We start from the raw sequence: 15188 nt of genomic DNA on the forward strand, positions 1-15188 counted from the left end.
TGGCAATGGCGCCTGTCGCACGCACGCAAACTTCCGGCCACACACACACACATGCACACACACACACACACACATGTCACAGAGCCAGGCTGGCTGCCATGTAAGGCGCAAGAAATGAAAACAACTTGCGTGCCAGTCTTCATTTTTATTTATCGTGCAAAGTGATTTTGTGTAATTGCAAAAAATTGCGTTAAATTATTTAACAAGCGACTGAGTGCGCAGCAGCATCAAATTCATTTAAAGGAAATTGATATGTGCGCTATAAATTGCCAAACATTTATGCAAATATTCTACATATTTGGCATTAATTTAAATTTATGCATATATTGAATTTTTATATTTGTCATTGCAGCTGCGCAAATGGCTGCGCTTTAATGCGGGGCAATTGGCCCCACGCCCCCCAACCGAACCCAAGCACAACAACAATCAGCCACAAAATGAAGTCATTACAACAACAACAAAGGGGTAGCGTAAGTTTATTGCTTACGGAAGTCAAATTCATTTTAAGGATATGAAAACGCAGCTATAACACATGAGCATAAACGGAAGAGCTTATAAGCCAGTACAAAGCACCAAATAAACAGCAAGAAGCAGCAGAGAATAGACAGACACTGCGCTTGGCACTAAACAACAATCAACACAAAAGCAACACTGCCAGCAATAACAAAGAACAAAGCACAAAACACAAAGCACAAAGAAACAAAAAAATACAACACAAGCCAAAAAAAAGAAATAAGCGACGCCAAGCAAAAGCAAAAGTGAAAGCTAAAAGCTGCAAAGCCCAAACTGTAAACGACGCTACGTGTAAACACTCAAAAGCTCGTTAAGAGCATACATCCTGTCTCCTAGCCGTGTATGCTTATATATTGGTAACTGTATGTGTGTGTGTGTGTGCTGTGTGTCACCATGTACAAACGTCAGCAATGTCGGCTGAGTAGCTTCATCTTAACTCTACGTGGCCATTGCCATTGCCATTGCATAGTCGTCGCATAGTCGCACTTCCGGTTTCCGTCTGCGCTCACTTGCCTCATTTCCGCTGCGGCTGCAATTAAGCGTACTGCTTCATCCCCACCTTAACCTCGGCAACAACCAAAATGCCACGCCAGACCAACTTTAATGGTAAGTGTCAAGCGAAAAAACAAAAACGCACAAAAAACTTAAACTGTTAATGAAAATTAAAATGAAAATGCGCAAGAGAATTGCAAGCAAATTTAAGCGTGACGCGCGCGACGCTTGAGCGTGACTCAAGCACATGCTAATTATTTAATGCTTAATGCCGCGCACAGTTATAAATTATGAATGGCGCGCAATTTAAAAATAAGCTGTCATTCACTTAAAGTATTCAAGTCTAATGAGACGAGCAGCCTATAAATATTATATTCATGGCATAACTTTTCAATAGCTGAATGAATGCTTAAGTTGAATGCTTTATGTGTAAATTAAATGAAATGCGCACGTGCAATTTAAATTTTAAGACTTGTGTTGCAGGCACGTCTCACTCGAACGACAGAAATGCACTGCAAGCAATAAACGCATTGCGCTCTGCCAGCAAAGTCGACAACAGCGATCGCTCAAGATAGCTCAGAGCAGAGCGTACGCTTCACTCTATCACTCAACGATAGAAATACGCTCTAAGCAATGATTGCTTAGTGATCGCTCAGCAAATTAAAGCGAATAGCTGAGAACAGAGCGAGTGAGCGAGCTGAGTTTTAAGACTTCAAGTGCAGGCCACGTCGCTCTTAACTTCTCTCACTTAAGCGAGAGAAATGCGCTCCAAGCAACGCTTTCATTCCCAGCTCCAAGCGATCAGCAACAGCGATAGCAAGCGCAGCTTAGCAAGCGCACAGCTGAGAGCAGAAGCGAAGCGAGCTAGATTTTAAGTCTTGAGTGCAGGCACGTCTCGCTTCACTCTCTAACTTCGAGCGATACAAAGTGCGCTCTAAGCAATTATTGCATTCCGCTCTCCCAGCAAAGTCGGGCGAACGCTCAGCACACCAAGCGAACAGCTCAGAGCAAAGCGAACGAGCTGATTTCAAATCATGAGTGCAGGCATGTCGCGCTTCACTCTCTCAAATGAACGACAGAAATGCACTCCAATCTACAATTGCATTGCGCTCTCCCAGCAGCGATCGCTCAGCTAAGCGTAGTAGGGCCGACAGTCTAGTCAGTCGACTTTGTTTGCTTAAGCGATTAAGTTGTGCTCAGCGGAAAATTTTTGGCTATTAGCTTCAGCTTAACAACAAGTGCGCAGCTCGAACAGTTAGCAAATTTATTTGAAACATAAATGCAACTTCACTTATATTAAAGCCGCACCACCAATTGCAATCTAATTAGTTTTAGTACAGCATTGAGCCTTTAGTTTTAAGGCTTATTATTAAAAATACGAATACAGCAAATGTATATTACTTGCTGCAAATTAGCTTAAATTAAATTTCATAAATCAATTTTCATATTTAAATAAAAGTTGATAGTTTTATTAGTTCAAGAATGCGAATTAAAATTATTTCATTTCATTTGTCTCGCAGCACTAAAAACTCATTGTTACTATTTTTAAATTCCTATAATTCATAACTTTGTGCGTGTAAATTAAAGTAAAATCCAATTGAGTTGCTGCTATAGAAATTTTGGTTTGCGTATACAAAGTTTGCTATAGAACTTTATATTCATTCTATACAGCTAATTTCAGTACATCTATAAATTTATTTTATTCAGCAATTTGTGCTGTCTGGCTTGCTCATTAAATTCGAAAATAATTGCTTAGGCCTTTTGCGAATTTTCTTATGCCCAATTAAACACACAAGTTTAAGTTTACTTAACTTTCACTTGCTTTGTTCTCTTGCAGACGCGCTGGACTACATCTATGTGGCCAACAGCTTGAGCGACAATGCCTATTTGATAGCCGACGCACAGCAGGAGCCGAACGAGGAGGAGGAGCAGCAGCAGCAGTTTGGCGGAGGCGGCGATGATAACAACAACAATCATTATTACAACGATGGCGTCGATAGTGAGCTCCTAAGTGCTAATGCGCACATTGGGGTTGGCGGCAGCGCAGCCAATACGACGCCAAGCACAGCAGCGGGCTCGTCCTTGGCCACAGCAGCGTTAGCGGCGGCTGCGGCAAGTGCTTCGGTGGCAGCAGCCGCAGCACGCATAACCGCAAAGGCAGCGCAACGTGCGCTGGCCACTGGTGCGGCTGGCAGCAAAGCCATTGAACTGATCGACAGCAGCAGCAGCAGCAGCGCCAGCAACAGCAACAACTATACGAATGTGGCCGTTGGACTGGGCGTTATGCTGCTGAACGATACGCTGCTGCTGCAAAGCAGCAACGATACGCTTGAGCTTGGCGGCGGCGGCGTCGACGGCTTTGGTGAGTTTGCAAATGGCAGCGGTCAGCTGTTGAGTGGCAACGTCAGTGGTGCGGTCAATGTAACGTCTAAAGTGACGGAGGATGATTTTACGGAACTGCTGCGCATGGCGGTTACATCCGTGCTGCTCGGCCTGATGATACTGGTCACCATAATTGGTAAGTCAATGTACATGGAAAGCTCATTAGGCGGCGGCCAAAGCTGTTGCCTAAACATAGACATAATTATTTGAACTCTCACACACACACACGCACAAAAATAAATGCCATGGCTGGCAGTCTCAGGCACGCGCGTGCCAGTAAATCCGACGCGCCATTTCGCTGGGGAATATAACAAACAATTCAATAAAGCAAAAGCGAATGACAGCAGCTGCCAGCGCGCAGATAGGCGTGCTGATTGTAGTGACGGTCGGTCGGTCGGTGGGGCTGTGTGGCAGGACATTTGGTTTCTGTGGATTTGTGCTGCGCAGCTCAGCAATTTTTGGGTTTCAGTTGCAGATAATAAAATACGCGTAACTGATATTTATGAGCCTGAGCGTATTTTATATTATTTATTTTGTGCCTCAATGCTCACGCCTTATTAATAAGGCAGCTCGGACTTGTAGTCGTTGTTGTTGCTGGCTACATTCATTACACGCATTTAGCCATAAATCCGTAAGGCAAACAACAGCAACAGCAACGTTGAGCATTCAACTAGGCAAAGATATGCCCGCATTAAAATTGACAGACAATCAATCAATCAATCACAGTCTCAAGTACTACAGCCAATGGCACTTTAAAGCAGCAGCCAGCAGCCCAAGCAGCGTAGGCAGCCCTGGCAACAGACCTGGCCATAAACAAGGCAACAGTAAAATGGTTTTCATTAATTTAAGTAGCAAAACATTTCATTTAAATTGCAGCGCAAAAGTCATTTGCCCAAAAGTAGCAAATGAAATGTAGCTAAAGTGCTGCGCAAGCTTATCGAAGTGCAAATGCTCTACAATTTAGCTAAGACTATGCATAAAAATAATTAAATATGCATTTAAAGTAAAGCTGCAGCATTATATTAATAATAATATCGAACTTTAGTCATTTTCTGTGCCGCAGTCACTGCTGCCCTAAAATGTAGGCAACATACTATTTACTCAAACAACATTTTGTATGCGAATCAAGCTTAGCTACTGCGCAAGCTTATAGAAGTGCAAATGCTCTACAATTTTAAGCTTTTAATAAAAATAATTTATAATGCATTTATTTTAGCCTATAGCATTATATTAATAATAATAAATTGACTTAGTCAATTTCATACTGTTGCGCTAAAATGTAGGCAACATTTTCTGTACTCAAACAAAATTTCGTATGCGAATCAAGCTTAATGGCCCAGGCACAGCTTGTACATTTACATGCGTGTCTTGGCTCTTGATTTGCTGCTACAATTTTTTTTCTTTTTTTTTTTTTGCTTTGCATTCATTTCGTATTCATTTTGATTTTCGTCTAATTTGTGTGTTTATTTTAAGTTCTGCTTTGGCACGCCGCCTACTGCTCTAGTGTTCCCCAACTGCTTTGGCTAGCTGTTGCTTTTGCTTTCTTCAATTTTGAGCTTGCATTTACTTTCAATGCCATTTAGCTCGTTGTGCTCTGTGTGTGTTTCGAGTGCCAAGCAACTGGGCATTTAGCATATAAAAGGAAATGCTAATGAGTTCTAATGCTAATTTTACACCAACAGACACACACACACACAAAGAGAAAGAGCAAGAACAAGCGAGCGGCAGCAAGTTAGTTGCGCTACTCAATGGCTGCTCTATTAGTTTCACTCTCAACAGTCAGCTGTCTAAATTAAATGCAATGCTCGTTAGTTGTGAAAGCAAAAGCACTTACCACAAGGCTGCCATTTATAGTTGTGGCCATGCAGCAGCAGCAGCAGCTTGGGCCTAACTGAAATTGAAAACAAATTGAAAATATAAAATTTAATATAGTCAACAATATAGAAATGGCATTGTTCATATAATAAATAAATGCTAGACAGCAGCAAAAATGTTGAAAGTGGTTAAGCGAACTCTATAAATTTTAATTAAAAAATGTATGTGCCAAGTGAAGTAAATAAAAAATAATATAAATTAAAATATAGTGCTGTGAAATATTTATTAGAAATAAACTAAATTTAACTTAGATTTTAGATAATAATAAATTTATTAAATTGAGCATTGTTTGCATTTAATTGCATTAAAATAAATTTAAATTAAAGTTATGACGCTTAGACTGTTAATTAAAGTAAATAAATCAAATTAAAATAGTAAAATAAAATAAAATACTAAAATAAATTAGATAAATAGAATTTAGTTAATAATAAATTTAGTATTGTTTTCTTTGAGTATTGTTTGCTTTTAATTGCATAAAAAGAAATTCCAATTAAAATTTAACCTCGATTTTAGCTAATAATAAATTTATTAAATTTAATACTTTTAATTGCTTAAAAAGAAATTCAAATTAAAATTTAACCTCGATTTTAGCTAATAATAAATTTATTAAATTGAGTATTGTTTGCTATTCATTGCATAAAAAGAAATTCAAATTAAAGTTATGACGCTTAGACTGTTAATTAAAGTAAATAAATCAAACTTATATTTGCTACAAGTTTAAAGCAATTTGTGCATAAAATTTAAGCTTGGCAAAGCGTAAATTGTTTAATTTGCTTTATTAGCTGACTGCAAACTTTTTCAACTACAAACGTAGCACGTATTAATTTATCTGTATCATAATCATAGCAGCCTTTGGTCTTGAAATAATTAGTTATGTTTTTATTCAAACTTTGTTAGGTAATTAAAAACTTTTGCATAAATTAGACAGATATAATAATTTTATCATGCGAATTATTATTTGTGCACAAATCTGTAGCTGTGCATCTATAATTAGTTAATTAGTGTGTAATTTTTTGCAGCATAATTTGCATAACAAGTGCAACATATAAAGACAGGCTGGCTACGTTTAGTGGCATGAGGCAATGTTGCTGAGCTGTTGCCATTAGTTTGCATTCACTTTGACACCAAAGTGTCTAATTGCATGTGTATTTCTTTGTTGCAGCACCTGTCATGTGTGTGTGTGTGTGTGTGTAGCTGCGGGCAGTGTCCCTTTTAGTGTCACTGTCTGTCGTCTCTGCCTCTGTCGCTGGCAAATTCAATGCCACAAATTGCATGTCTTGGCACTTGGGGCGGTTGCCTGCGCTACTTTTACAGCTTTTTTCTTTTATACGTTTCGTTGTCACACCTCTCAAGTGTGTGCCACAAGTAGCACTGACAGCTGCAGCAAAGAAAAAAAAAAAGCACACGGCGAGTAGAATTATTATATATATAACAGCAGCAGTTGCTGCTGGCGCTAGACATCAAAGTTGCCGCTCGCTCGCCTGCCAATGGCTTTGGCGCTCACTTGGCATTTTTTGCTGCTCAAGTTTACGACAGCGCGATTAGCTTGGTGTCGTTTATTTTTGGCTTACGCTCAACTTTGTCTGCAGCTGCAGCAACACACAGACAATGCCACAATGCATTGAGTTACGTGTGGCAAAGTCAAGTTTAATAAGATTGCGAATCGCATTTCATTAGGCCACACACAACTTTTGTAATTTAACACACATAAACTTTGGCCGTGTAAAATGCGGTTTGCGGATTACGTATACGCCACCAGGTGACTCTCTAACAGCAAACTTAATTGAAATGCGAAAAACTTTAGGCGCCAAGTCAATTTAAACAATTAGGCAACTCACTAACAATCTAACTATCTATCATTCGCTCTCGCTCTCTCATTGCAACTTTCAACAATTGCAGGCAATGTCTTTGTTATAGCTGCCATTATCTTGGAGCGCAATCTGCAGAACGTGGCCAACTATCTGGTTGCCTCCTTAGCTGTCGCTGATCTCTTTGTAGCCTGCCTGGTAATGCCGCTGGGCGCTGTCTACGAGGTAAGTGCCGCCTGCATTTATTAGCTGTCAACGGCTTAAGGCTGACATTAAATTTAATAACGTCAACAACTTGTGCATTGTTAACAGATTAGCCAAGGCTGGATACTTGGACCGGAGCTCTGCGACATTTGGACATCATGCGATGTGCTTTGCTGCACTGCGTCCATTTTACATTTGGTGGCCATTGCGGTTGATCGGTAAGTAATTACACTGGGGGTGTGGCTAAATTAAAAAATCCACATGCACACACATGATAAACGAGCTAAGCAATCTACTTGTAAGCAGCGTGTAAAACAAGTCAGCTTAACGGTTACGCTTTGGGCGACTGTCAATATAAGCGGCAGGCGGCACGTGTGTGTGTCTGTCTGTGCGTGTGTGTGTGTGTGTGTTAAACGCATCAATCAATCAAGTTTTTAGCATGTCAAATCTCTTTACAAATCCACTTGGCAACAAGCGCTACAAAATGCACGCAAATGTTTGACAAATGTGCGAAACTTCAAATGCTTCAAATTTATATTAAGCACGTAGTTTTTGACAGTGTACTTAGCGCCACCTGTCGTCTAGTTTGTGCGGCACGCCACACCCAAGTAGCTAACCTTGCTCTATCACATTATACACATAGAGCTATATCAATTTAAAATAAATTCTCAACAAAAATGACAGTGTGTGCGTATGTATGTGTGTGTGTGTGTGTATCATCAATCAATTTGCAGCAAAACATTTCAATCAATCAATCGATTTAGCTACCACACAAACAAAACTGCAAATTGAAATGAAATTTTCAAAGTATTCAATTTGCAAGTGCGCTATTGATTAGCCAGCGGCACTGCTAATGCGGCGTATACGTTATGCCCGCAAGCATTTTTGTGTATTTAATGCACACTTAAGTGCAGCGCCGCTACAACTTGTCGTATGCGCATTGTAATTGCAAAATGCCACTTGACTTGCAGCAAATTACATTTTGGCCAGCAAATTGGCTAAGCCCAACCATTCAATGTGGCTATAAAGCGCGCGCGCTTTCAATTAGTCAAATCAAGCAGCCAAATAACAATGCAGCGCCAGCGCCAGCTGCATAATAAATTATGCAAATAGCCAAACGCATAAAGTATTGCTAGCAATTTTGTTTATTAGTTTTGCTGCAGCGCATTTAAATTTTAATAAGCTATTTGCAAATTTGGGGTTATCTAAATTATTGTGCGTTTTAACTAAATTATTATATATATATATATGTATTTAAATTTTATAAATAGTTTAACTTATGCTTAACTAGCATGTGTTATATAGTTTGCTTATTTTTTTTAGCAATGCTGATTACATTTTTATGCGCCTGTCAATTGGCGCGTATTTGAAATGCTGACGCGCCTCAAATTGCCTGTCAATAAATAAAGCCAAGTGATGCTTAGATTTCAGCCTGCATATCAATCAGACACACAAACACAAACTGCCCCCTTAGCTGTATGATGAGCTGGCCTCTTGCAGGCAGCACACTTACTATTTGCTGTCAGCTGAAGCAGCAGCAGCAGCAAAGTGAGTGGCATCTTATTTTCACATTATGATGGCCGGCTCAAAAGTATGCAAATGAGCAAGTCAAGTCACTGGCATGACAGACTCAAATACGCTTGAGTGGCAGCTCGTATTGTATATAGAGTTAGGAATGTGTCGTCGCGCTGCATGAAACAATTACCGTCAACGCTCAGTGAGGACCTCCAACTCCAACTCCAAGTTCAATTTCTGGGCTTTATTTGCTAGTTGTCACTTGTTGTTTAAAATGCGTTGTAAGTGAGTGAAGCGAAGCTTTAGCAGGCGAAACGGCATGAAAATTAATGTGCTTTTAAGCAAGCAGCCCATTTGCTTATTGCTCTGGGCTGTCGTCAACTGTGCGCTTCACTTCGCTCTCTCTCTCTATCGCTTTGCTTTGCATTAATAAATTAAGTTTGTCAAATGTTGTGCTTCAGCAGCAGCAGCAGCAGCTTCTATGCCTGCAAGCCAAGCCTAGGACTGCCACCCAGGCGAATGATAAATAGTTCACTCAAATTCGACTACAATAATATTATTTGCAAGTATTTGTCGTTACGAGCTTGTCGTTGACAAGTTCTGCCTGCCAGCCCCACCCCAAGCACACAGGTCCAGCTACAGCTACAGCTCCAGTCAGTCGCTCAGTCGCTCAGTCTCTTACTGCTGCCAAGTTCATTTTCCATGTCAGTAATTTTTAAGCAATTAAGACAAAGTGCCAACAATATTTACGAAATTACGAGACAAGAAAACCAAGAACAGCGCACAGGCCAGAGTTGCCAAAAAAGCAAAAAAAGAAATTAAATAACCCGCGCCAGCCAGCACACAATAAATGCCTACAACAGCAAGAAAAAATACACACACACAGTAAAATAGCAAAGAGCAACAACAAAGAGTGAGCTTAGCCAAAAGTAAACTTTTAGTTACACTTGTGTTATTTATAGCAAAATATATAGAGTAGATGAATTGAAGTTTAAGCTTTGAATAGCATAAATAATAGTAGTAAGTGTAGTTCTTATAAGTTATATACTAAATATGCTTAAAGCTGTTTTAAATGTAGAAAGTAGTTGTAGCTATAAATTTTAATAGTTAAAGCAAAAAACAGCAGTAGCTCTAAAAAGCAGTAAGATATAAATAGCAACAACATGCTGTAAATTTAGCTTATAGCTCAAAATAGTAATGTAGTAGTAAATAGTAGTAGTAAATAAGTAATAGTAGTAGTAACTGTAAACAGGTAGTACTAGTAGTAAAACTGTTGTACTTGCAGTCATTATAAAAAATATAAAACGCAGTAGTTTTAACAATAAGTAGTAACAGCTTTTGGCAGTAACAAAAATTACAAAAGCTAGCAACATCAATACAGCGCTTACTTTGTTTTATATACTGTTATACCTTTACAGGTTAGTGTATCAAAATGGCGCATGGTCATTAATCTTTATGCCTGGCGCTGCCAACGCGGCGACTCTTGCTGTTGCTGTTGTGGCTATGGCTGTGGCTGTTGCTGTTGCTGTCGATGCCATTGTCAATGCCAAAATGCACACACACCCGCGCACACACACACACATGAGCAACAGCATGGTGCATAAATTTAACGCTTTGCCGCATGCTGTTGACGTCATTATTAGTGGCAGCAAATGACAAATGTCACATGTGTTTGCTGTTCACTGCTCGCGCAATCATTTAAATGCAAAAAAGAAATTGTCACTCTCAATACTTTTGAAGTTACCACAACCAAAAAATAAAAAACTGTTGCCAAACTGTTGTCAATTGCTGTTGCTATTGCTGTTGGTGCACTTGTCAGCATTGTTGCAATTGTTATTGTTATTGCGCTTGTTTATGACACATTCAATTAAATTTCAATTAAGTTAACACTGTCCTGTTCCTGTTGTGTTGTTTTTATTATTTTACGTAAATATTTTATCAGTTAGCATTTAAAACGTAATTACATGTTAATATTCGTAGCTGTTGTTGTTGTTGTTGCTGGGCTTTGGCTTTAGCTCGACAACAGCAGCAGCAGCAACAACAACAAGCGACAGCAACCGCTTCAACCGCATAGTAGACCCATATGCTGCCACTATGCCATGTGTAATTGTAATTGCTGTTGTCACACAATAGTTTTTGTACTCAGTGCAATCACAGTGTGCACAAAAAGTGTGCAGACAAGCAAAAATTATCTAATTAAAGGGAAATATTAAGCGTTGTTCAAAAAGAGGAGCATAATATTAAGCGTAGCTCTTCAAAAAAGAGCGAAATATTGAGCGTAGTCTTTTTAGAGAAGCGAAATATTGAGCGTAGTCTTTTTAGAGAACCGAAATATTGAGCGTAGTCTTTATAGAAAAGTGAAATATAGAGCGTAGTCTTTTTAGAGAAGTGAAATATAGAGCCTAGTCTTTTCCGAAGCGCGAAATATTAAGCGTAGTCTTTTTAGAGAAGTGAAATATAGAGCGTAGTCTTTTCCGAAGAGCGAAATATTAAGCGTAGTCTTTTTAGAAGAGCGATATATTGAGCGTAGTCTTTTTAGAGAACCGAAATATAGAGCGTAGTCTTTTTAGAAGAGCGAAATATTGAGCGTAGTCTTTTTAGAGAACCGAAATATAGAGCAAAGTCTTTTTAGAGAACCGAAATATAGAGCGAAGTCTTTTTAGAAGAGCAAAATATAGAGCGTAGTCTTTTTAGAAGAGCTAAGAATTATGCGTAGTCTTTTTAGAAGATCTAAATATTGAGCGTAGTCTTTTTAGAAGAGCTAAGAATTATGCGTAGTCTTTATAGAAGAGCTAAGAATTATGCGTAGTCTTTTTAGAAGATAAATTTATGATGCGTAGCTATTAAATAAAAGCAAAGTATCTATCTATACTATCGATAACATTTTATTTAGTTATGCTTCACTAGGCAAAGTCAACAGAAAAGTATTAAACAAATATTTGCCTACAGAGATTCGGTACACAAACTGACAGCAGCTACTGTTTTAGTGTACCCCAAGTGCAAATGAACATTGTACACGTATTTGTGTTTTACATAATTTTCACGCTGTCGCTGGACATTTTGTGCGAACTACACTAATGCAAGCTGTACACAGCTTCCCCCAATACTTTCCCCCCTCTTCACTTTCCACTCTGCGTTTGGTTGTTAGAGCGGCTAGCCCATTACCGCAACGTTCATGTGCAATTTAGCTGCATGAACTAACAGAATATGCTCTAAACATGCGTATATGTGTGTGTAGGGAGTATTTTTAATTGCACATGTTTTTTTTTTTTTATTTTAGGGGCTTACACTGTAGTCTTGTGTGTGGTTACAGCGCCATGGAATATGGTTTAGTACTTGTTCGGTGGCAAAAAAAAAGGGCATAACCTTAATTAAATTGCCAGTTAAACAAACGCATTTAACAGTATAATTAGTTTTTGTGACGCACACACACACGGAACACACACAATGAGTGTAACCAATACATTGGCAGTCAGTCAGGCAGCATATGAATTACGCTTCATTTGCTTTGCACATTTGATTTCACAAACCGAAATGCCCAGATTCATGTGTTTGTATATGCCAGGCACACACACACACACACACACACGTACGCATTACACATACTTATACATATAGTATATGTGGCAAGTTGCTTTCAAATGTTTAATGAGACAAAGTAGCAAAGGACAACAATTGAGCCAAAGCAAACAGTAAAGCTAAGCAATAAAACTGGATATGTTACTAAGACATTTATGTTATCTGCTAATGCCTTCACACACACACAGCTACACAACATAGTTGTGTGTGTATAGAGACAGCTAGTTATAGCTGCTGTAATGGTATTTGCAATGAGGTGTTTGTTGCATTTAAAGGCCGAGCGTTAACTCAATAAACTTTCAAGTAGTCTACAAGTTCATAAAACAACAGTAAACATGTGCCATGCTTATATATGTGTGTGCTTGTGTGTGTGTGTGTCTGTAGACACTGCGTGTGTTTGCACTTTGGGGGCATATTCAATCTCGATTAGCAGAGCTTGACATAATTCGAATGATTTATGTATTTGCTAGACAACATTACAAAATGCCTCAATCAATATTTGTAAGCTGTTACACACACACACACATACACAAGGCTTAGCATGTGCGCGCGTGTTTGTGTGTGTGTGTGTGTGTGTGTGCTTAGGCATGCTAGCAACTCAAACAAAGCGTTATGGCACTTTAAAACTATTTGGCTTGCAAACTAAAAAAAGCGTTGCCTACATTTAAGCGCTTGCTTTAGTTTCATGCTAAATAAAATTGTCAAGCCGCAGTTTTCTATCAACCAAAAAACAAGAAGAAAAAAAAAGCAATTAAAAGCGCACAACCGCACTGAGTGTGAACGTCAGAGACATTTCAAACATTTTCATTCGAAAGCACAAAGGCAAAAGGCTAACCGCAGAACCAAGATGAATTACAATTCTATAACTGTCACAGTGGCTAACCCCAAAAGCACACTGAGGACTACAGTTGTATATGTATTGTGCTTTGTGCTTGTGTGTGTTATTTATATAATTTAAATTTACGCCAAAGACGCATAAATCAAAATAATGGCCAAATGGCTGCCTTCAGTGCCTGATAAAATGATTAATCAGTGCGAGGCAGTAAATTGAATTTCGTATAAATCAAATAAAATACTCAAAGTCTAATGCTCAACTGCAGAGACTGTGCCGAGCACTGGGCGTGACAAATGGCAGCAGACGAACTGCAATTGCAATTAAAAACAAAAACCAATGAGAAATTATTTGTGTACAATGCACAAATTGCCGGCAGCGCATAGACGAAACTTTTTGTGCGTGCATATTAAGACATAAGTAACTATGAGTGTGTCTGTGTGTGTGGGTGTGGGTGTGGGTATGTGTAACTGTGTGCGTGTCTGCATTTGAGGTTTGTTTGTATTTATTTTTGCGTTTAGCAGAGTTTGCGCACGTCGTGTGATTAATGGTCGGTTTTTGCTGCTGGACCAAAACTTTTGCCACCGGAAAGCCAAACTTGCCCAGCAAACCACAACGACACAAACAGCAAAGACAGGCCGAGTGCGAATATGTGAGCAAATAACCCAACAGCAGCAGCAGCAGCAACGGCAGCAGCAGGCGAACAAAACAACAAGCGTGCAAACAGACCAACAAGCCAAACAGCAGCCAAATATTCATTGTGGCCTGCACAATTTTTCGGCACAAGTCGCAGAGTCGCATTGAATGCCAGCAGAGTGCCAGTGGCAATGGCAATGCCAGTGCTATTGTCGCTAATGTTCGCAAAATTCCACTGTTTTCAACAATTGAGTCAAGGCAATTGCGCTAAAATTGCAGCTTAATGACAAGCATGCCATGTTAATTATTTTGAAAATCAACGGCAGGGAATTCGAATATTATCGATTCAAGTTCAAGTGTTCAGTTGACCCAAATAAGCAGCGCGCTTAAAACTTTAAAATTTAATGTAATACAGTAAAATGAATAACTATCGATACAATCTATAAATGCTAATCGAACAACAAGATATAATATTATTCATTTTATATGCCAAATATATCAAAATTAATAACTATCGATATATATTTATTGAAAATAATAATTAGCTGCAGCTCACACTTACTTGAAAATAAAAATAACATGAAAAATATTAACGATTTAAATGCATTTAATTATGCTTATTATTCAATGCATTAAATAAATCAAAATTAATAACTATGGATACAATCGATAAATATTTATCGACTTACAGCAGAGAGCTAAAAATAATAACTAGCTGCAACTCTCTTAACTGAAAATATAATGCATTTAATTAAATGCCTATCATTCAATGCTTTAAATAGATCAAAATGAAAAATTATATATGCAATCGATAAATATTTATTGACTAACAGCAGAAAGCTATAAATAATAATTAAGTGCAACTCTCCTACTTGAAAATATAATAATACATGCATTTAATTAAATGCTTAAAGTTCAATGCATAAGAACAATTGATACAATCGATAAATATTTATTGACTCAGCATAGAAAGCAAAGAATAATATTTAACTGCAACTCTCTAAAGATATGTACGAGTTAAATGCATTAAATTAAATGCGTGCCATTCAATTTTAACGATTAGTGCGCAGCCATTTACAATACGTAGTATTATTAGTAATTCAAATGCTTGCAAACATAATTTGGTTAGCAAACATACCAAATGTGAATGCATTTAATGAAATTCCACGTTTATACACAAAATTTAAATTGCGTATTACAATAACAGCATAACAGTTTAATTGCTTTAATATCAAATGCGCGCAATTATAATATAAACGATAGTATCGATAAATTTGCTGCACACCGCAGCCATTAACTGCAGCCCATATGTAAACCATTATAGCTAATTAAATGTAATTATAATTAAACCA

General features: G+C 38.3%; 1 protein-coding gene across 2 annotated transcripts in view; it reads left to right on the forward strand.

Moving 5' to 3' along the window:
* The first annotated feature begins 735 nt into the window (after positions 1-735).
* LOC108597558 (5-hydroxytryptamine receptor 2A) overlaps positions 736-15188 on the forward strand; it is a 36205-nt gene continuing 21752 nt past the window's right edge. For both annotated transcript variants that reach the window (XM_017984166.1, XM_017984167.1), the window contains exons 1-4: positions 736-1119; positions 2843-3523; positions 7162-7295; positions 7383-7492. In XM_017984166.1, the coding sequence (XP_017839655.1) occupies positions 1095-1119; positions 2843-3523; positions 7162-7295; positions 7383-7492 (950 nt within the window). In that variant the 5' untranslated portion in view covers positions 736-1094. The remainder of the gene's footprint in view (positions 1120-2842; positions 3524-7161; positions 7296-7382; positions 7493-15188) is intronic.

This window comes from Drosophila busckii, chromosome 2R, assembly GCF_011750605.1.
Source record: "Drosophila busckii strain San Diego stock center, stock number 13000-0081.31 chromosome 2R, ASM1175060v1, whole genome shotgun sequence".
Lineage (NCBI taxonomy): Eukaryota > Metazoa > Arthropoda > Insecta > Diptera > Drosophilidae > Drosophila > Drosophila busckii.